Source organism: Oncorhynchus clarkii, chromosome 8 (assembly GCF_045791955.1).
Source record: "Oncorhynchus clarkii lewisi isolate Uvic-CL-2024 chromosome 8, UVic_Ocla_1.0, whole genome shotgun sequence".
Classification (NCBI taxonomy): domain Eukaryota; kingdom Metazoa; phylum Chordata; class Actinopteri; order Salmoniformes; family Salmonidae; genus Oncorhynchus; species Oncorhynchus clarkii.
Window position 1 is genome coordinate 33,173,524 of NC_092154.1, and position 21,348 is coordinate 33,194,871.

The 21,348-nt window shown below is 41.9% G+C and overlaps 2 protein-coding genes across 2 annotated transcripts; one reads left to right on the forward strand and one right to left on the reverse strand.

The window, feature by feature from the left end:
- Nucleotides 1-184: 184 nt before the first annotated feature.
- Nucleotides 185-12,654, forward strand: LOC139415299 (serine/threonine-protein phosphatase PP1-beta catalytic subunit). The gene is made up of 8 exons (XM_071163326.1): nt 185-423; nt 8,824-8,955; nt 9,452-9,682; nt 10,276-10,380; nt 10,454-10,525; nt 10,597-10,748; nt 10,835-10,969; nt 11,055-12,654. The coding sequence occupies exons 1-8, from the start codon at nt 372-374 to the stop codon at nt 11,157-11,159; spliced, it is 984 nt and encodes a 327-aa protein (XP_071019427.1). The 5' UTR covers nt 185-371; the 3' UTR covers nt 11,160-12,654.
- LOC139415300 (bisphosphate nucleotidase 1) lies at nt 12,606-21,195 on the reverse strand. Its single transcript, XM_071163327.1, has 9 exons — nt 21,103-21,195; nt 20,148-20,269; nt 19,934-20,038; nt 19,685-19,792; nt 19,509-19,557; nt 17,094-17,185; nt 16,704-16,904; nt 13,714-13,819; nt 12,606-13,612 (listed from the first exon to the last, which is right to left on the reverse strand). Exons 2-9 carry the CDS (start codon nt 20,265-20,267, stop codon nt 13,464-13,466), a joined length of 930 nt encoding a protein of 309 aa, XP_071019428.1. The 5' UTR covers nt 20,268-20,269; nt 21,103-21,195; the 3' UTR covers nt 12,606-13,463.
- Nucleotides 21,196-21,348: the final 153 nt, after the last annotated feature.

The window sequence follows — 21,348 nt, forward strand, 5'->3', positions numbered from 1 at the left end:
GGGGGTATTTTATTGAGGGTACACAACAAGTTGCCTCACCATGTTAATATTTGATAGAGCTATGATAGAGGGGTTACAATAAAAGTAATGGATATCCCCAAATTATGTTAATAAACTTAGAATGTACTTTGTTTGCAGGCAGGTCAGCTTCAATGAAGGGTAAAGAAAGCTACCTGCAAAATGTTTTGTACCCCCAAATACGATTTAAAAAAAGATCGTACCGTACTGCTGGTTACAAATCTTTGCCAAAATACAGAAAGCCTGAGTGAACCAAAATAAACTACACCGTTTGTACAGTAGTAGACCACGCCCTCTGCTGGTGAGCACGACGTAGTTCTCTCTGCGTAGTAGTTTTTAGTGTTTCAAAGAAAATGGCGGAAAGCGAGCTCAACGTTGACAGCATCATCTCTCGATTGCTTGAAGGTATGCTGTTTTTGTTTTGCAATTAACCGTGTGGTTACTTGGTGGGGACAGCAAATAAAAAGGGTGTAACAATTTTATGTCATTTTCAGGTGTCGAAGAACGAATGTAAAATCATATTTGGTGACGCCAGTTGACTTTGCTTGCTAGCTAACACGCGTCAGAGGAGAAAGGTGGGACTGGGAGAGTGGTTCAACAAACTAGTGACTTTAGCCTTAGCTAACTGTGTTATGCCCTGTTTAGGTAACTACCATTTTACTGTAACTAGTTAGTTAATTTGCCAAAAAAGCAACATCTGTTTGAATATAAATATATGCTGTCACATTTGATTTGTGTAATGCTAGCTAACGCGGTGTGTTACAGTAACGTTAGATATATGATCAAGCAAGCAAACGTTACTCTAGTTTACGAAATTAGCTAGTTAGATACTCTTTGCCTAGCGCATGACATTAATGTTATTTTATATATATATATATGTGTGTATGCACATTTTTATTGCTCGTTAGGCACTAGTGTTAGCTTTTAAACCTTGATGAGAGGGGGCTTTGCCAGCGTGAACACACACCCCTCTCCGTCCGTGTTGCTAGGTAGTCAGTTAAGCTAGCTAGATTCAGATTTGTTTTCAACGCAGGGCTGTATAGTGGCTATTACGTTGTTAGTGAAGTAAGAATGCCTCTAACTTAGTCATATGTCTATGTGTAACGTTATAGGTAGCAATAACACAGAAAAGCCCGAGTTAGCTAGTATGCGTCAACTCGAGCAGTCACAACATTGCTTTAACCTGCCATTGACGTCTACTCAGTTTCGCATCTGTAGCGAGTTAGTCATTTTACAAACTGCTTTCAATGTTGGTTTGGTATGTACCCACCTGGGCGTTTTATTTTCTGTACTGAAATCACCTATGGAAGATGTCACACTTCAGCCTACATGAAAAGCATGTTTTGTCTGGATTTCTTTTTTCATATAAATTGTTGAGATGTTGAAGAGTACAGTCCTGATATTACACGCTGTACATTTTGCCATCAAACACCTTTTCGTGACACTGTCCCACTTGGAACACTCAGCAAAAGTGACAACCACCTGTTTTATTCAGTTCAGCACATTGCTGAACTGAAATTGCAGGCCTTTGAAAAATCCCAATTAGGGATGTTAATGGATAACCTTTAATTGGTTAGCCCTGGAAAATACACTTGACCAGTCATGCTTACCAGTCTATCGGTTCATTTTCATAATTGTGAGGAATAAAATTGGTGTGTGTGTGTAGTTTTACATTGGTCTTCATGTATCTTATTTGTCACATTTGCAAAGCATACAGAGCCTAGTTTTAGGAACGGAATAGCCTATCACCTGTCAGACAGTGCGGAAGCAGCTCCTAAAAAAGGCTGGTACAGGAGTGGAAAGTGCTACTATTTTTATTTCTAAATCTCAACTAGCTCACCTCCCGTTCCCCAATCGAGTGCATAGGCTATAGTCAACGGTAGGCAGGCTATCAACGAGTCCCCCACCACTTTGCAATGTGAGCTTGAGGCAGTATAATTGTTTGAAACCCAATCGTTTTACTTATTTCAAATAATGAGGCATTTAAAGTAAAAATCAAATGTTATTAGTCACATGAGCCGCTAACCAACAATGCAGTTTAAAAAAATATATAAGAACTAAAAGTAACAAGTAAATAAAGAGCAGCAGTAAAATAATGATAGCAAGACTATATACAGGGGGGCACTGGTTAGTTGAGGTCATATGTACATGTAGATAGAGTTATTAAAGTGACTATGCATAGATAACAGCTACTCTCTGATGTTAAGAAGCCTATTGGACCTAGACTTAGCAGAGAGAACAGTCTATGACTAGGGTGGCTGGACTCTTTTTAGGGCCTTCCTCTGACACCGCCTGGTATAGAGGTCCTGGATGGCAGGAAGCTTGGCCCCAGTGATGTACTGGGCCGTTCGCACTACCCTCTTGTAGTGCCTTGGGGTCAGAGCCCGAGCAGTTGCCATACCAGGCAGTGACGCAACCAGTCAGAATGCTCTCGATGGTAGAACCTTTTGAGAACTCAGGCCAAATCTTTTCAGTCTCCTGAGGGGGAATAGGTTTTGTCGTGCCCTCTTCACGACTGTCTTGGTGTGCTTGGACACCACGGAACTTGAAGCTCTTAACCCTGCTCCACTGCAGCCCTGTCGATGAGAATGGGGGTGTTTCTGGTCCTCTTTTTTCCTGTAGTCCACAATCATCTCCTTTATCTTGATCATGTTGAGGTAGAGCTTGTTGTCCTGGCACCGCACGACCTGGTCTCTGACCTCCCTATAGGCTGTCTCATCGTTGTCGGTGATCAGGTCTCCCACTGTTGTGTCATCGGCAAACTTAATGATGGTGTTGTGCCTGGCCGTGCAGTCATGAGAAACATGGAGTACAGAAGGGGACTGAGCACGCACCCTTAAGGGGCCCCTGTGTTGAGGATCAGCGTGGCGAATATGTTGTTACCTACCCTTACCACCTGGGGGTGGCCCGTCAGTAAGTCTAGAATCCAGTTGCAGAGGGAGGTGTTTAGTCTCAGGGTCCTTAGCTTATTGATGAGCTTTGAGGGCAGTATGGCGTTGAATGCTGAGCTGTAGTCAATGAATAGCATTCTCACAGGTGCTATTTTTGTCCAGGTGGGGAAAGGGCAGTGTGGAGTGCAATAGAGATTGCATCATCTGTGGATCTGTTGGAGTGGTATGCAAATTGAAGTGAGTCTAGGGTTTCTGTGATAATGGTGTTGATGTGAGCCATGACCAACCTTTCAAAGCACCTCATGGCTACAGACGTGAGTGCTATGGGTCGGTAGTCCATTAGGCAGGTTACGTTAGTGTTCTTGGGCACAGGCTAGAGGTTGACCGATTTATGATTTTTCAACGCCGATACCGATTATTGGAGGACCAAAAACAGCCTATACCGATTAATCGGACGATTTCTTTATATATATATATATATTTTGTAATAATGACAATTACAACAATACTGAATGAACACTTATTTTAACTTAATATAATACATCAATACAATCAATTTAGCTTCAAATAAATAATGAAACGTGTTCAATTTGGTTTAAATACTGCAAAAACAAAGTGTTGGAGAAAGTAGAAGTGCAATATGTGCCATGTAAGAAAGCTAACGTTTAAGTTCATTGCTCAGAACATGAGAACATATGAAAGCTGGTGGTTCCTTTTAACAGGAGTCTTCAATATTCCCAGGTAAGAAGTTTTAGGTTGTAGTTATTATAGGAATTATAGGACTATTTCTCTCTATACCATTTGTATTTCATTAACCTTTTGACTATTGGATGTTCTTATAGGCACTTTAGTATTGCCAGTGTAACAGTATAGCTTCCGTCCCTCTCCTCGCTCCTAACTGGGCTCGAACCAGGAACACATCGACAGCAGCCACCCTTGAAGCAGTGTTACCCATGCAGAGCAAGGGGAACAACCACTCCCAAGTCTCAGAGCGAGTGACGTTTGAAACGCTATTAGCGCGCACCCCGCTAACTAGCTGGCCATTTCACATCGGTTACACCTGCCTAATCTCGGGAGTTGATAGGCTTGAAGTCATAAACAGAGCAATGCTTGAAGCACAACAGAGCTGCTGGCAAAACGCACAAAGTGCTGTTTGAATGAATGCTTACGAGCCTGCTGGTGCCTACCATCGCTCAGTCAGACTGCTCTATCAAATCAGACTTAGTTATAACATGATAACACACAGAAATACGAGCCTTAGGTCATTAATATGGTCGAATCCGGAAACTATCATCTCGAAAACAAGACGTTTATTCTTTCAGTGAAAGACGGAACCGTTCCGTATTTTATCTAATGGGGTGGCATCCATAAGTCTAAATTTTCCTTTTACATTGCACAACCATCAATGTTATGTCATAATTACGTAAAATTCTGGCAGGTGGCCCAAACACTTGCATATACACTGACTGCGTGCAATGAACGCAAGAGAAGTGACACAATTTCACCTGGTTAATATTGCCTGCTAACCTGGATTTCTTAACTAAATATGCAGGTTTAAAAATATATACTTCTGTGTATTGATTTTAAGAAAGGCATTGATGTTTATGGTTAGGTACACATTGGAGCGACGATACGCACCACATCGATTATATGCCACGCAGGACACTCTAGATAAACTAGTAATATCATCAACCATGTGTAGTTAACTAGTGATTATGATTGATTGTTTTTTATAAGATAAGTGTAATGCTAGCTAGCAACTTACCTTGGCTTCTACTGCATTCGCATAACAGGCAGTCTCCTCATGGAGTGCAATGTAATCAGGTGGTTAGAGCGTTGGACTAGTTAATTGTAAGGTTGCAAGATTGAATCCCCCGAGCTGACCAGGTAAAAATCTGTCGTTCTGCCCCTGAACGAGGCAGTTAACCCACCGTTCCTAGGCCGTCATTGAAAATAAGAATGTGTTCTTAACTGATTGCCTAGTTAAATAAAGGTGTAAAAAAAAAAAAAAATAGGCTAAATCGGTGTCCAAAAATACCGATTTCCGATTGTTATGAAAACTTAAAATCGGCCCTAATTAATCGGCCATTCCGATTAATTGGTCGACCTCTAGCACAGGCACTATGATGGTCTGCTTAAAACATGTTGGTATTACAGACTCTGACATGGAGAGGTTTAAAATGTCAGTGAAGACACTTGCCAGCTGGTCAGTGCATGCTCGCAGTACACGTCCTGGTAATCCGTCTGGCCCTGCGGCCTTGGGAATGTTGACCTGTTCAAAGGTCTTACTCACATCGGCTGCGGAGAGCATGATCACACAGTCTTCCGGCACAAATAGTGCTCTCGTGTATGTTTCAGTGCAATTTTCCTCGAAGCGAGCATCGAAGTAGTTTAGCTCGTGTCACTGGGCAGCTCTCGGCTGTGCTTCCCTTTGTAGTCTGTAATGGTTTGCAAGCCCTGCCACATCCGACGAGCATCAAAGCCGGTGCAGTACGATTCGCTCTTAGTCCTCTATTGATGCTTTGCCTGTTTGATGGTTTGTCGGGTGGCATAGCGGGATTTCTTATAAGACTCCAGCTCCGTGAAAGCGGCAGCTCTAGCCTTTAGCTCAATGTGGATGTTGCCTGTTATCCATGGCTTCTGGTTGGGGTATGTTCTAGAGGGCGACTGATTAATCGGCATGGCCGATTTAATTAGGGGGACGCCGATTACATTGCAATCCACAAGGAGATTGCGTGGCAGGCTGACCACCTGTTACGCGAGTGCAGCATCAAAATGACCTGGTGGATTCAAGGAGCCAGGCTAAGTTGCTAGCTAGCATTGATTATATTTTATAAGATAAGTTTTAAATCTTCACTTAATGACTAGTTAACCTAGGAATATCATCAATTATGTGTAGTTAACTAGCTTGTCGTGTGTTGCATATAATCAATGTGGTGCCTGTTAATTTATCATTGACTCACCCAAACGGGTGATGATTTAACAAAAGTGCATTCGCGAAAAAAGCACAATCGTTGCACAAATGTACCTAACCATAAACATCAATGCCTTTCTTAAAATCAATACACAGAAGTAATTTTTTAAAAAAACCTGCATATTTAGTTAAAATAAATTAATGTTAGCAGGCTAAATTAACTAGGGAAATTGTCACTTCTCTTGCGTTCAGTGCAAGCGGAGTCGGGGTATATGCAGCAGTTTGGGCTGCCCGGCTCGTTACAAACTGTGTGAAGACCATTTCTTCCTAACAAAGACCATAATTGATTTGCCAGAATTTTACATAATTATGACATAGCATTGAAGGTTGTGCAGTGTAACAGCAATATTTAGACTTAAGGTTGCCACCCGTTCAATAAAATACAGAACGGTTCCGTATTCCACTGAAATAATAAATGTTTTGTTTTTTAAATAATACTTTACGCATTTGACCATATTAATGACCAAAGGCTCATATTTCTGTGTGTTTATTATATTATAATTACGTTTATGAGTTGATATTTGATAGAGCAGTCTGACTGAGCGGTGGTAGGCAGCAGCAGGCTCGTAAGCATTCATTCAAACAGCACATTACTGCGTTTGCCAGCAGCTCTTAGCAATGCTTGAAGCACAGCGCTGTTTATGACTTCAAGCCTATCAACTCCCGAGATTAGGCATCTAAAGTGCCTATAAGAACATCCAATAGTCAAAGGTATATGAAATACAAATGGCATAGAGTGAAATAGTCGACGTGTCATTATTCCTATAATAACTACAACCTAAAACTTCTTAACTGGTAATATGTTCTGAGCAAGGAACTTAAACATTAGCTTTTTTACATGGCACATATTGCACTTTTACTTTCTCCTCCAACAGTGTTTTTGTATTATTTAAACTAAATTAAACATGTTTCATTATTTACTTGAGGCTACGTTGATTTTATGTATTATATTAAGTTGAAATAAGTGTTCATTCAGTATTGTTGTAATTGTCATTTACATATATATATATATATATATATATATATATATATAATCGCCTTTTTTTTGGTCCTCCAGTAATCTGTATCGGCGTTGAAAACTCATAACCGGTCGACCTCTAGTATGTACGTACGGTCACTGTGGGGACGATGTCATCAATGCACTTATTGATGAAGCCAATGACTGATGTGGTGTACTCCTCAATGCCATCGGAGGAATCCCGAAACATATTCCAGTCTGTGCTAGCAAAACAGTTCTGTAGCTTTGCATCATTTCTTACCTTGCTTCAAAGGTAGCCTAGCCAAAATCTCACTATAGAAACATGGAGGCAATTATTTCATAAGGACTTCACTGTGCCATTAACCAGCCTTTCTCTCCTGTTCTATTGGTTTTTATATAAACTTTCTTTGTTTTTCCAGAAGCCAAATGTACAATCCTAGTCATATTAGCAACTCATCCAAGTGGTTGCTATTAGATTCCCCCTCTTTCTAAGTATCTAAAAGAGATTTTTATCTGTCACATATGGAACTCCTCACATTAGGTGCGCTGTTTAGAATTGTTTTTTTAATGCACATTTTTGAAAATAACATTTTATTAGCTGACGACAGGCTTGCTGTTGTTGCATGTTTCCATTAAGCTCTTCTTGAAAAATGTCAGTTCCTTGTATGCATGCATAGTATTTTCTGTTGGTCATGTCATTTTAAAAAAGAAAAACAATTCTGACAATGAGGGTCAGTTACTCGGCACGGAAATGTGTTTGCTCAGCAGCAAAATTGACATCCTTAATCCCAACTCAATTCCATCCAGACCACTAGCAGGGAGCTTGCCTAAGTCACCCAGTGACAGTTGCAAAGAAAAGCCTTATCTCAGTCTGGCCAATAAAGAGAAAAGATTAAGATGGGCAAAAGAACAGACACTGGACAGAGGAAGATTGGAAAAAAGTGTTATGGACAGACTTATTTAAGTTTGAGGTGTTCGGATCACAAAGAAGAACATTCGTGGGATGCAGAAAAAAGGAAAAGTTTCTGGAGCAGTGCTTGACCCCATCTGTCAAGCATGGTGGAGGCAATGTGATGGTCTGGGGGTTCTTTGTACGGTGGTGAAGTGGGAGATTTGTACAGGGTAAAAGGGATCTTGAAGGAAGGATAACATTCCATGTTGCAACGCCATACCTTGTGGACAGCGCTTAATTGGAGCCAATTTCCTCCTTCAACAGGACAATGACCCAAAACACTGCTCCAAACTATGCAGGAACTATTTAGGGAAGAAGCCGTCAGCTGGTATTCTGTCTGTGCTGGCCACTCCATTATTGTCACCGGATCTCAACCCTATTGAGCTTGGGAGCAGTATGTTACGTAAGAAGTGCCCATCAAGCCAATTTGTGGGAGGTGCTTCAGGAAGCATAGGGTGAAATATCTTCAGATTACCTCAACAAATTGACAACTAGAATGCCAAAGGTCTACAAGGCTGTAATTCCTGCAAATGGACGATTCTTTGGCAAAAGAAAAGTTTGAAGGACACCATTTCAATTAAAAATCATTATTTATAACCTTGCCAATGTCTTGACTATATTTCCTATTCATTTTGCAACTAATTTCATGTATGTTTCCATGGAAAACAAGAACATTTCTAAGTGACCCCAAACTTTTGAACGATAGTGTACATGTGTCGTCTGTTCTTTTTTAAAACATGTCGACAAAGATGTTTTTTAGTCGGGACAACCCTACTGTCTATGAATTTGACTGGTTACACTTCTCCAGCCCTGTCCCTCAGCTGTTTAACGAAACAGGTGGGGCGAACACTTTGTTTCAACAGCAGATTGCCACTTTAAGTGGTTGCATATTCTGCACTGGTTTGAAGACGATGAAAAGCACATTACACATTTAAAGCCAGCACGATTTAAAATGGAGAGAAGGGTCATGACTCGTGGTTGTGATTGATAGCCCTATCTTTCTCTCAAGTACGAGGATGTCGTCCAGGGAAGATAGTCCAGATGACGGAGGCGGAGGTGCGGGGGTTGTGCATCAAGTCCCGGGAGATCTTCCTCAGTCAGCCCATTCTACTGGAGCTGGAGGCTCCGCTCAAAATCTGCGGTCAGTACAATGAATTATTCCTCTTCCTTCCTACTGCTATATCCTTACTCCTGGGCCCTCTTTCTTTCCCCCTGAGAGGACAAATAGCATATGAGAAATACCAGGGTTAGAAAAATATCAACTGTCTGAATAAAGACATAGGCCTAATGTTTGTGAATTTACATGAACGTGAAAAGGGCATCCTCGCCCACACACAGTTGTCTTTAAACCAACATGTCAGAGAGAAAGGAGAGGCTAGGATAACACATTGGAGAGATATAGGCCTAGCTCAGTAAGTAGAGCAGTAGGATGTAAGTGGTATGCGTCTCCCTCAAGTGTCTGCTGCTCTGCAGGATGTGGCCATCTCCCTTCCAGCAAGGACAATCTGGATCAAGCTCACTCTCCACTCCTGCCAATTGTCCAGGCTATGTCAATCTCAATGTGACTACCCTGGTTAATAAAGAAAACCCAAAATAATGGTTGTCTCATAACCTCTCTGCTCTCGTTCTCCCACTAGGTGATATCCATGGCCAGTACACAGACCTGCTGCGGCTCTTTGAGTACGGGGGCTTCCCGCCGGAGGCTAACTACCTTTTCCTGGGAGACTACGTGGACCGAGGCAAGCAGTCCCTGGAGACCATCTGTCTACTGCTGGCCTACAAGATCAAATACCCCGAGAACTTCTTCCTACTCAGAGGCAACCACGAGTGTGCTTCCATCAACCGCATCTACGGTTTCTATGATGAGTGTAAGACAGGAAGCAGTGTCTCTCACACACATACACACGCTGAATCGGTTATCTTTCTGGGCCAACACACAAATGGAATTCATAATGGCAATGGTTTTCTCTACTGAGTATACCAAACGTTAGGAACACCTTCCTAATAGTGAGTTGCACCACCTCAGAACAGTCTCTATTCATCTGGGCATGGACTCTACAAGGTGTTGAAAGTGTTCCACAGGGATGCAGGCGCATGTTGACTCCAATGCTTCCCACAGTTGTGTCAAGTTGGCTGGATATCTTTGGGGTGGTGGACCATTCTTGATACACACGAGAAACTGTTGAGCGTTATAAACCCAGCAGTGTTGACATAATCAAACCGGTGAGCCTGGCACCTACCATACCCAATTCAAAGGCACAAACAATCCAGTCTCAATTGTCTCTAGGCTAAAAACAAAAAGCTACGCTCATACTGTTCATCTACATTGATTTGAAGTGGATTTAACAAGTGACATCAGTAAGGGATCATAGCTTTCACCTGGTGTCATGGAAAGAGCAGGTGATCTTAATGTTTTAGATGCTCCCCGTAATTCCATGTCTTTCTATGTTGTGTTCCCCAGGCAAACGCAGATTCAACATAAAGCTGTGGAAGACCTTCACAGATTGCTTCAACTGTCTGCCCATCGCCGCTATAATCGATGAGAAGATCTTCTGCTGCCATGGAGGTATTCGTGGGTGCTTTTCTATCAATTATTTTTCTATGAATATTATTAATTCACAATCATCCCTCTTCCTCAGGTCTCTCTCCTGATCTACAGTCCATGGAGCAAATTCGACGCATCATGAGGCCAACCGATGTCCCTGACACAGGTGTGTAAACGTGTGTGTGTGGTACATGTGCCAAATTTGTGGTGACTCTGACTGCACTCTCTCTGTGCTAGGACTGCTGTGTGATCTGCTGTGGTCGGATCCAGACAAAGACGTGCAGGGATGGGGGGAAAACGACCGGGGTGTCTCCTTCACCTTTGGGGCTGACGTGGTCAGCAAGTTCCTCAACCGCCACGACCTGGACCTCATCTGCAGAGCCCACCAGGTAGAGACTAATGTATGAGGGCTATGTTAATTTTGATGCATCTCTAAAGAAGGTTCATTAACTCATGTGTTGTTCTGTACTGGAAGGTTGTTGAGGACGGCTATGAGTTTTTTGCCAAACGGCAGCTGGTGACGCTGTTCTCGGCTCCCAACTACTGCGGGGAGTTTGATAACGCTGGGGGCATGATGAGCGTTGACGAGTCCCTCATGTGTTCCTTTCAGGTGAGAACTTGCACGTAAACACACTTACTGTGGATGAGTCTCCCAATGCTGGAAACAAACTGAGTATTAATACTTTCTCTCTCAGATTTTGAAGCCGTCAGAGAAAAAAGCTAAGTACCAGTATGGAGGGGTGAACTCGGGACGCCCCGTAACCCCGCCCCGTACTGCCCAAGCCCCCAAGAAGAGGTGAGCGTCTGGCCCCCCCCCTCCCCCCCGTCACGCATCCTCCTCGCACCCTTTCCCCTGCTGTCCCCTCCCTCCCATCTATAGGACGCGCTCTAGCCCCCCCTGACCCCCACTCACCTCTTTCATATATGTGTAAAACATAAAATCTTTGCTGTGAACTTTTGTTTTTTTATTCATAATGTAGGTGACTTGTGGATTTTCAATGCTATGAAATGTGTTGCTCAGGTTAAGGTGCAGCAATACGATACAAACCTTTTGTGGAAAGGGGCAACACATTTGGAACGGACGCTTTTCTGCCTTCAAACATAGTAAAAAGTATAGCTTATTATTTGAGTGAGGTGGGTTCTTTACCCCCAGCCAACAACGTTAATTCTTCCAGACCTATAACGTTTCCAGAACTTTTTCATTTTCCCTGCTAATGCGTATGTAACCTTCTCACAATATTACTAATAACATGTCATTTTCCTCCCACATTTTGGCTACAGTAACTGATTGGAATGGTTTAGCCTCCTAGTGAGTTTGGAGAATGTAATTTTCACCCTGTTGGACTCAATGTTCTCTTTATGCGGACACTAATGAAGTTTTAACAAAATTACTTTGAAAGTACTCATACAGATGCATATTATCAGAACCATACAAAATTATGGTATATACACACACGGGGCATGTATTGCGTACACATTCTATACAGAGAAGTACTAGTACAGTTAAGCTTGTGTGTACTAACTCAAAGGGCTCACAAATGGGTGTTCCAAATGCCTGTTGGTTTTGAATCAAGCCCCTCCACCCCCACACCAGCCTCTCTTCTTACCCACTGAACCTGCTTCCATTGCTGAAGACTGTTTGTTATGGACATTGCTTTTACTGTATGCCTGTGAGAATGCATAGATGGTTGTGGCTTGGGAAGTTAAAGGCAAGATTCAAGGCACCTGGTTTCAATTGGTGTTCAGTAGCCTATTATTTTTCTCACACACACGACCAGTTCCATTTTTTAAAGTTTATTTTTTATTTTTTTACTTATGAGCTATTTTCAGCATTGCCCCTGCAGTTATTGTAAACATGAAATATTACACAAGGAGGTCAGCTCATGTTTACCAAGCTAGCAGAGATGGCACTTTTTACTCAGCAGTGTCAGTTACTTAGACATTGCTGCCCCCTAGAGGTAGGTAGATTGACCGCCTAAAGAGGTTGAAGACATCAACAACAAGCAAGGCATCAGAATGCATGAGCCAGTGAGTATATCTACTTGGTGGACCCTTTCCTGTATGCTGATTCCAATATCTGGTTCAGAATTATTATTCTCATCCAACTAATGAGCTTACTAAGGAATATTTGAAATAACATTTTAGTTTGATTTAGGGCATATCTTGCCTTTTGCCTTGTTCTCATTTATCGGTCTCTATTCAAGTTGGAAACTGTCATTGTTTTTAAACAGTTTTGAGATTTGTACAAGTTTGTTTCAGAATCTTTGAATGGAATAAATGGAACAGTGCTGTTGACCCTGCCTCATGTCTGTCATTATGCTTTAAGGTGCCTTTCAAACCAGTGCATCGGAGATCCTAGTGTTGTCTTCCAGAAAGGTTTTACGGATGTATGTCAGCCAATTACAAATTTAGAACAGCGATTTTTACCAAGTCGTTTGGACATGGTTAAGGCCAAGTCTGTCTGACACCAGCTCTCGAAGTCCTCTGACTTGTAGTCACAGGCATCAGGCTTGCTTACTTTTTTGCCATACATACCATTTTGGTAATTATTTAATTTAACCTTTATTTTACCAGGTAAGTTGACTGAGAACTCATTCTTATTTACAGCAACAACCTGGGGAATAGTTATAGTGGAGAGGAGGGGGGATGAATGAGCCAATTGTAAACTCGGGATGATTAGGTAACCGTGATGGTCTGAGGGCCAGATTGGGAATTTAGCCAGGACACTGGGGTTAACACCTCTACTCTTACGATAAGTGCCATGGGATCTTTAGTGACCAGACACCTGTTTAACATCGTCTCCAATCAAGGGACAAACCCAGCAGTGGGATGCAGGGGGGTATGCTGCTGGCCGAATCAGTCTGGGCTGTTAATGTTATGTAGAAATGTCTAGTAAATTTTTTTTTTTAACAAATGTCAAATATGGCCTGATTTTCCTAGTCAACAATTATCTATACACAGTATAAAAGTGCAGTGTTGTTTTTAACACTGATGTGCAATATGTTACACAGGTTATTATATAAATAAACAAATACGATTCATCATTAAAGAACATTTTATACTAATTTGTTTTTGGACAATGCGTGGTACAGTACATTTATCAATCAGGGCTTGAGAGCCTGCAGGACTGACTGGGGCACTCTGCTGGCATAATACTGGTGGTTGCGTAGAGTGGCCAGCACCCCAGCGGAGTTCATGTGCTTCACGTTAGCATCATAACACAATGCACTACCATGTATGTCTGTCAGCTTACCTGCAGAGGGACAGACAAAAAACAAAATGGCAGGCAACATTACGGTCCTTACTCATAATTAGGAGGTACTTTCAGTAAGATAGAGGAAGATTGTTGCTTACCTCCTACTGCATGCAGGATGGCTTCAGGGGCACATGTGTCCCACTTTTTAGTTCCTAGACTGGCAAATACATAGGCTGAAGCCTTCCCCTCCACAAGCTGAATAATCTACACAAAGATAGGGTGCAACAGAGTAGTAAGAATTCATTTTATAATTAGTGTATTCAAACTATTCATGCCGACTTATTCCAAAGTGTTACAGCCAGAATTCAAAAACACCCATCTACACACAACACTGCAAATTTATTAAATTAAATGTAATTTCTATAAATATTCACACCACTGAATACCACAATACATGTTAGAATCACCTTTGGCAGTGATTAGTTGAATAGACAGAGTGAATGATGAAGGCCAGTGATGAAGATGTCTAGTTGGCACCGAGGCCCAGTGTGATTAATGGCATTGTTTGAATGACTGACCATCTGTGGGCCACAGTGGTCAAACACACCTTTACTGTGGTAATCTCGAAGAGACAGTCCCATTGCAGCCCAAATAAGTGCTTAACAGAGTTCAAGTAACATTTATCAACATCAAGTGTTCAGAGGAGACTTTGTGAATCAGGCCTTCGTGGTTGAATTTCTGCAAACAAACCACTACTAAAGGACACCAATAATAAGAAGAGACTTGCTTTGGCCAAGAAACGCAAGCAAAGGACAGACTGGTGGAAATCTGTCCTTTGGTCTGATTAGTCCAAATTTGAGATTTTTGGCTACAACAAAGACGCAGAGTAAGTGAACTGATGATCTCCGCATGTGTGGTTCCCACCGTGAAGCATGTAGGAGGTGGTGTGGGGGTGCTTTGCTGGTGACAGTCTGATTTATTTAGAATTCAAGGCACACTTAACCAGCATGGCTACCACAGCATTCTGCAGCGATACGCCATCCCAGCTGGTTTGTGCTAAGTGGGACTATCATTTGTTTTGCAACAGGATAACAGGAGAGTGATGGAGTGCTGCATCAGATGACCTGGACTCCACAATCACCTGACCTCAACCCAATTGAGATGGTTTGGGATGAGTTGGACTGCAGGAAAAGCAGGCAACAAGTGCTCATTATATGTGGGAACTCCTTCAAGACTGTTGGAAAAGCATTCCAAGTGAAGCTGGTTGAGAGAATGCAGAGTGTGCAAAAGTTGTCAAAGGGTGTCTACTTTGAATAATCTCATTTTGATTTGTTTAACACTTTTTTGGGGTACTACATTATTTCATAGTTTATTTGTACTATTTTCTACATTGTAGAATAATGAGGAAGACAAAGATAACCCTTGACGAGTAGATGTGTTAACTTTTGACTGGTACTGTATGTTTTCTCTAACTGCATTTTTGAGCCAGAGTTAACTCAATCATTTAATGCTAGGACATTGATTGCAAGATATTAGCTCCTTGTCCCTTTGCCTCTTAATAATTGCATAATGGTAAACCTAGATACGTGCATCTTATAGTATTCCAAGTGGTGGCGCAAGGCTTGCAAACTTGGCTATACCCACTGGGTATGATTATGGGGCTATAGCATTCACATGATAATGGAGTCAGATGTAATATCATAGTAGGGTCATAGACCCCTAAAATAATTATGTCATCCTCAGACGAAGTGAATTTTCACGATTCTACAGTTACATCTGAGTCTTTCTGGGTAAATCTAAGCTTTGCTCACCTGGATTGTACAATATTTGCACATTCTTTAAAAACGTCAAGCTCTGTCAAGTTCGTTGTTGATCATTGCTAGATAGCCATTTTCAAATCTTGTCATAGATTTTCAAGCTGATTTAAGTCAAAACTAACTAGGCCACTCAGGAAAATTCAATGTCTTGGTAAGCAACTCCAGTGTATATTTGGCCTTGTGTTTCAGGTTGTACTGCTGAAAGGTGAATGTTTCCAAGTGTCTGCTGGAAAGCAGACTGAACCAGGATTTCCTCTAGGATTTTGCCTGTGCTTAGCTCTATTCTGTTTAGGGTAAAAATAAACTCCCTTGCCGATGAAAAGCATACCGATAACATGATGCAGCCACCACCATGCTTGAAAATATGGAGAGTGGTACTCAGTGATGTGTTGTTGGATTTGCCCCAAGCATAACACTTTGTATTCAGGATAAAGTTCATTTCTTTGCCACATTTTTTGTGCAGTATTGCTTTAGTGCCTAATTGCAAACAGGATGCATGTTTTTGAATATTTGAAATATGTACAGGCTTCTTTTCACTCTGTCATTTCGGTAAGTATTGTGGAGTAACTACAATGTTGTTGATCCATCCTCAGTTTTCTCCTATTACAGCCATTAAACAAACTGTTTTAAAGTCACCATTGGCCTCATGGTGAAATCCCTGAGCGGTTTCCTTCCTCTCTGGCAACGGAGTTAGGAAGGACTTCTGTATCTTTGTAGTGACTGGGTGTATTGATTGATACGCCATCCAAAGTGTAATTAATAACTTCACCATGCCCAAGAAGATATTCAATCTCTGCTTTTATTGTATCATTATGAGTGTAATCGTTAAGACTGGGGAGTCTTTCAGGGTAAAAAAAATAAACAGAATTCAGCTAAGCACAGGGAAATATCAAAAAGGAAAGCCTGGTTCAGTCTGTTTTCCACCAGCCACTGGAAGAAGAATTCTCCTTTCAGCAGGACAAATCTACAAAAGGCCAAATCTACACTGGAGTTGCTTACCAAGAAAACAATGTTCCTGAGTGGCCGAGCTAAAGTTGACTTTACTTGAAAATCTACGGCAGGACCTGCAAATTGTTGTCTAGCAATGATCAACAAGGTGCTTCTACAAAGTATTTACTCAGGGGTGTGAATACTAATAAGATTTTCTGCATTTCATTTTCAACAAGTTTGCAAAAAAAAAATCTAAAAACATGTTTCCACTTTGTCATTATGGGGTATTGTGTATAGGCCAGTGACACAAAATCTCAATTTAATCCATTTGAAATTCAGGCTGTGAATACTTTCTCTGAATACATATGCATCCCTAACCTTCCCATCCCTGTATATTTCACCTTATTTCCTGCTCCGCCGACTCTTATCACATCATGAGGTTCCATGGCATCCACAGTGTCTGTGACGAGTTTGTTGCTGTGGGAACGGGTTGTGGTGACAATGCGTCGGCCATCCGGGACCTCCTGTAGCTCGAACCCGAAAGCGCCCAGTCCGGGCATTCCCCACAGAGTTCTCCCCATGTCTGCTGACTCCGCCCCCAGCTGTGGATACAAAAAGAAAGGAAATTATACACTCACAGACTAAAGAAGTGTTCAGTAGGGCACACTATAGAAAATGAAAAATCTCCCTATTTCAAAACATGTTCTCCCTACTGAATATGTCATGCCCTGATAGGGTGAGAGGGTATAAGGCAGAAAAATAATTTTTCGTTGTCGATTATTTGTTGGTACCTGATAATTGAAGAAGGGCTGGTTGATGACTCCAGCAATGGCCTTCCCGCCATATGCAATGCCGATCAGAACAGTCACATGATCAAGAAGCCCTGACATCATATGACAACATTTTAGCTGAAGGGAACAAATAACAGCGGACTTCACACAAGTATTGTCATTGTACTGTATAACTACACTGAACGAAAATATAAAAAACACAACATGCAACCATTTCAAAGATTTTACTGAGTTACAGTTCATATAAGGAAATCAATCAAAATACATTAATTAGGCCCTTATCTATGGATTTCACATGACTGGGCAGGGGTGGGCCTGGGAAGGCATAGGACCACCCACTTGGGAGCCATGTCGACCCCACTCGGGTCCAGGCCCAGCCAATCAGAATTTGTTTTTCCCCACTAAAGGGCTTTATTACAGACAGAAATACTCCTCAGCACTCCCCCCTCAGACGATCCCGCAGGTGAAGAAGCCAGATGTGGTCCTGGGCTGGCATGGTTACACATGGTCTGTGTTTGTGAGGCAGGTTGAACGTACTGCCAAATTCTCTAAAACGACGTCGGTGGCGGCTTATGGTAGATAAACATGACATTTTCTGGCAAAAGCTCTGGTGAACATTCCTGCAGTCAGCATGCCAATTGCACACTCCCTCAAAACATGAGACATCTGTGGCATTGTGTTGTGACAAAACCACACATTTTAGTGGACTTTTGTCCCTAGCACATGGTGCACCTGTGTAATGATCACGCTGTTTAATCAGCTTCTTGATATGCCACACCTGTCAGGTGGATGATTTATCTTGGCAAAGGAAAAATGCTCACTAACAGGGATGTAAGCTAATTTGTGCACAACATTTTTGAGAAATAAGCTTTTTGTGCATATGGAACATTTCGGGGATCTTTTATTTCAGCACATGAAACATGGACCAAACACTTTACATGTTGCGTTTATATTTTGGTTCAGTGTATTTTTCCAGCATGAAAAACAAATCAGTGAGGTAAAAGTAGTATAATGGTACAAAGTCAAAAAGGGATAGAGAGAAGCCCTAGGACCATTCCTGGTGCCTGGTTCAGCGTTTTCCACCAGACACTGGGATAAGCATTATCCTTTCAGCAGGACAATAAACTAAAACACATGGCCAAATCTACACTGGAGTTGCTTACCAAGAAAAAACTGAATGTTCCTGAATGGCTGAGTTACAGGTTTGACTTTACTTGAAAATCTACGGCAAGACCTGAAAATGGTTGTCTGGCAATGATCAATGAGGTGCTTCTACAAAGTATTTACTCAGGGGTGTGAATACTAATATGAGATTTTCTGCAATTCATTTTCAACAAATTTGCTAAAAATTTTAAAAACATGTTTTCACTTTGTCATTATGGGATATTGTGTATAGGCCAGTGACAAAAATCTCAATTTAATCCACTTGAAATTCATGCTGTAACAACATGTGGAAAGTTAAGGGATGTGAATACTTTCAGAAGGCACTGTATATTAATACATATGCATCCCTGTATATTTCACCTTATTTCCTGCTATCACATCATGAAGTTCCATGGCATCCACGGTGTCTGTGGCGAGTCTGTTGCTGTGGTTTCAACTGTTCTTCCTGCGGCTATGGAACCCTGACCTGTTCACTGGACGTGCTACCTTGTCCCGGACCTGGTGTTTTTTTTTTTTTTTGACTCTATGAAAAGCCAACTGACATTTACTCCTGTTGCACCCTCTACAACCACTGTGATTATTATTTGACCCTGCCGGTCAAATATGAACATCTTGAAGAACAATCTAGCCTTAATGGCCATGAAATCTTATAATCTCCACACGATGCATCCAGAAGAGGAATGGCCACCACTCAAGAGCCTGGATCCTCTCTAGGTTCCTTCCTGGGCTCCTCCCTTTCTAGTTTTTCCTAGCCGCCTTTCTAGTTTTTCCTAGCCACCTTGCTGTTTTGGGGTTTTAAGCTGGGTTTCTGTATAAGCATTTTGTAACATCTGCTGAAAATAAACATGATTTGATGCCCAAGCATTTCTCCTTTACCCTCCCTCTCCACCTATTCTGCTCTTGTCCCTCCCAGTCCAAATGCCCTCCCTCCATCACCATACGGATAGCCGTGCCGAGAAACTGGGCGTCCGACCCCGTGTGACACATCTGATTTGGCAGGTAGAAACACTTTGCTGCTGCTAAGCAGGGAAGAAAGAATAATGGGATGAAGAAAGATAGGAGAGAGAGAGAGAGAGAGACAGAGAGCAAACAGGGAATCAGCACTGATGATTATGTTGGAGATGTTAATGTTAAGACTGAATGAAAGAAGGGGGAACAGGTTGTCGTCAAATATGTTCTACCCTCTTATGGCTTTGAGTCAGTGACTCTTATCACAGAGTGACTGGCAAAAATAATAACAAGTTTATTTACCTTCAGTGTATTCTTTGGTGCCATCAAGGGGGTCGACCCACACAACCAGCTAAAAAGACAAATTAAAATCTGCCATTCAAACACAGAAACATAGCTGGAATGAGCAGTCAGTACCCAGAAAATAATCAAAATCAGGACATTAGGTTTCAGTTTCAGCTCTAAAGTGTCTCTCTCACCTCCTCTTCTTTCAGGGCACTGTACTCTGCTGGACAGGACTTCTGTAGGATGTCTTCAGATTGACCGCTCTCAATCAGGTCCTCTTTGACAGCCTCCTCTGGCAGATCCTGACGTGTGAGAGAGATGTTCACTGTACACTGTTCACTGTAGGATGTTGTGAAACGTGTTGTGTATTCTAATCTGCAGATCAATGTTTATTTGTCAGTAACATTAGGACAGATCCTATTAATGTACATTCATATACCCACCTCCTCTCCGATTATGGTGATTTTGGGGAAGCTTTTAGACAGGGAGGCACAGATGCTCTGCTGGACCAGCCGGTCTGCCAGTGTCTGTAGATCGTTGGCCCCTGTCTGTGTACATTGAGTACAGAGAAATCATTTATAAAACAACAATCAAGCTCCATTTCACTGCCCATCAATCTCCAGCATTTTGTCCCCCTCTCCGTTCAGTCAGTCAAACCTTTTCCACGATGCCCAGCTCTCCGCTCTGAAGAACCCTTCGTACAATGGCGCCAGCCTTCTCTGCCATAGCGTAAGCCGAAGCTACCAGACGCATCACCACAGTTGGATTTCCAGACATTGCTGATGGAAAGAGAAACACCAAAGTGTAAAGCCGAGGGAGAAAGTTTCCACTATGTACCCTCGAGACTTCATTGTATCACTCACATCAGTCAACAAGTCAATGTAATCAACACACCCTCGACATGTAGTAGAGTTATGTGCAGTATTTGTGCTGTCACCATTACTTTGGCAAAATAAATAGCTTTGTGCCTAAAACACACTTTTAGGCACTAATATACTACCTGTCCTACACACACCATATCTCAATGACACACACGAAATGAAGTAGTTGCAGTAACAACGTGCCATGAGGACAATTGGCTTAACTATTGGAATTTATTAGATGGGCATGATTCTACCCTTCTGAACCCAACGGTCAAAAGGTTACTAGCTAACGTGATGGCTTACTATAATCTCTCGTGACAACATTCGCGAGAATTGTACTTCTGGGTAACCGAGGTGACTAATAGCTATGTATGTGTGCGTGTTATAATGCTTACTACCACCAGAAACCTGGTGATATTGTCAAGCAAATAAGTCTGTTCTGACTTAGCCTAGGTAGTTGATAGTGCACATCTAGCGTCCATGCACTGTATCGGCTGCCCAGGCTAGTTCTGACTGTTCCCCCCCCGACATTAGACTACTAGCTACTGTAGTGCCACAAGACTGCAGGAACGTTAGTAACTTAGTGCTGGTTAGCTAGCTACAGTATTTAGGAAAGCGATTTAAATTGACACAACAGCATGAACGTTCAATCAGCAACACTGAGTACACTATCTTCACTACACATTTATAGTACACATATAACCGAGCTAGTAAGCACATTTTTAATGAAATAATATAATGGCTCTTACTAATCTCCAGAAGGGACAGCTCGGGACTTGTTGTACCGCAATGAATGTGAGGTATACCGCGGCCCTGGGTGCAGGGAAATCAATATGGCTTCTTCGGTGATGTTCAACGACAGGTTGGCATCCATTAAATGTGGCATTACTGCCACCTACCCGACTGGAGTATAACTTCCTTATACTTTGCTTATTTTTTTATATATTTTTTGGTCTAAAATAAAGAAATACAAAAATTCAACAAATGCCCTACCA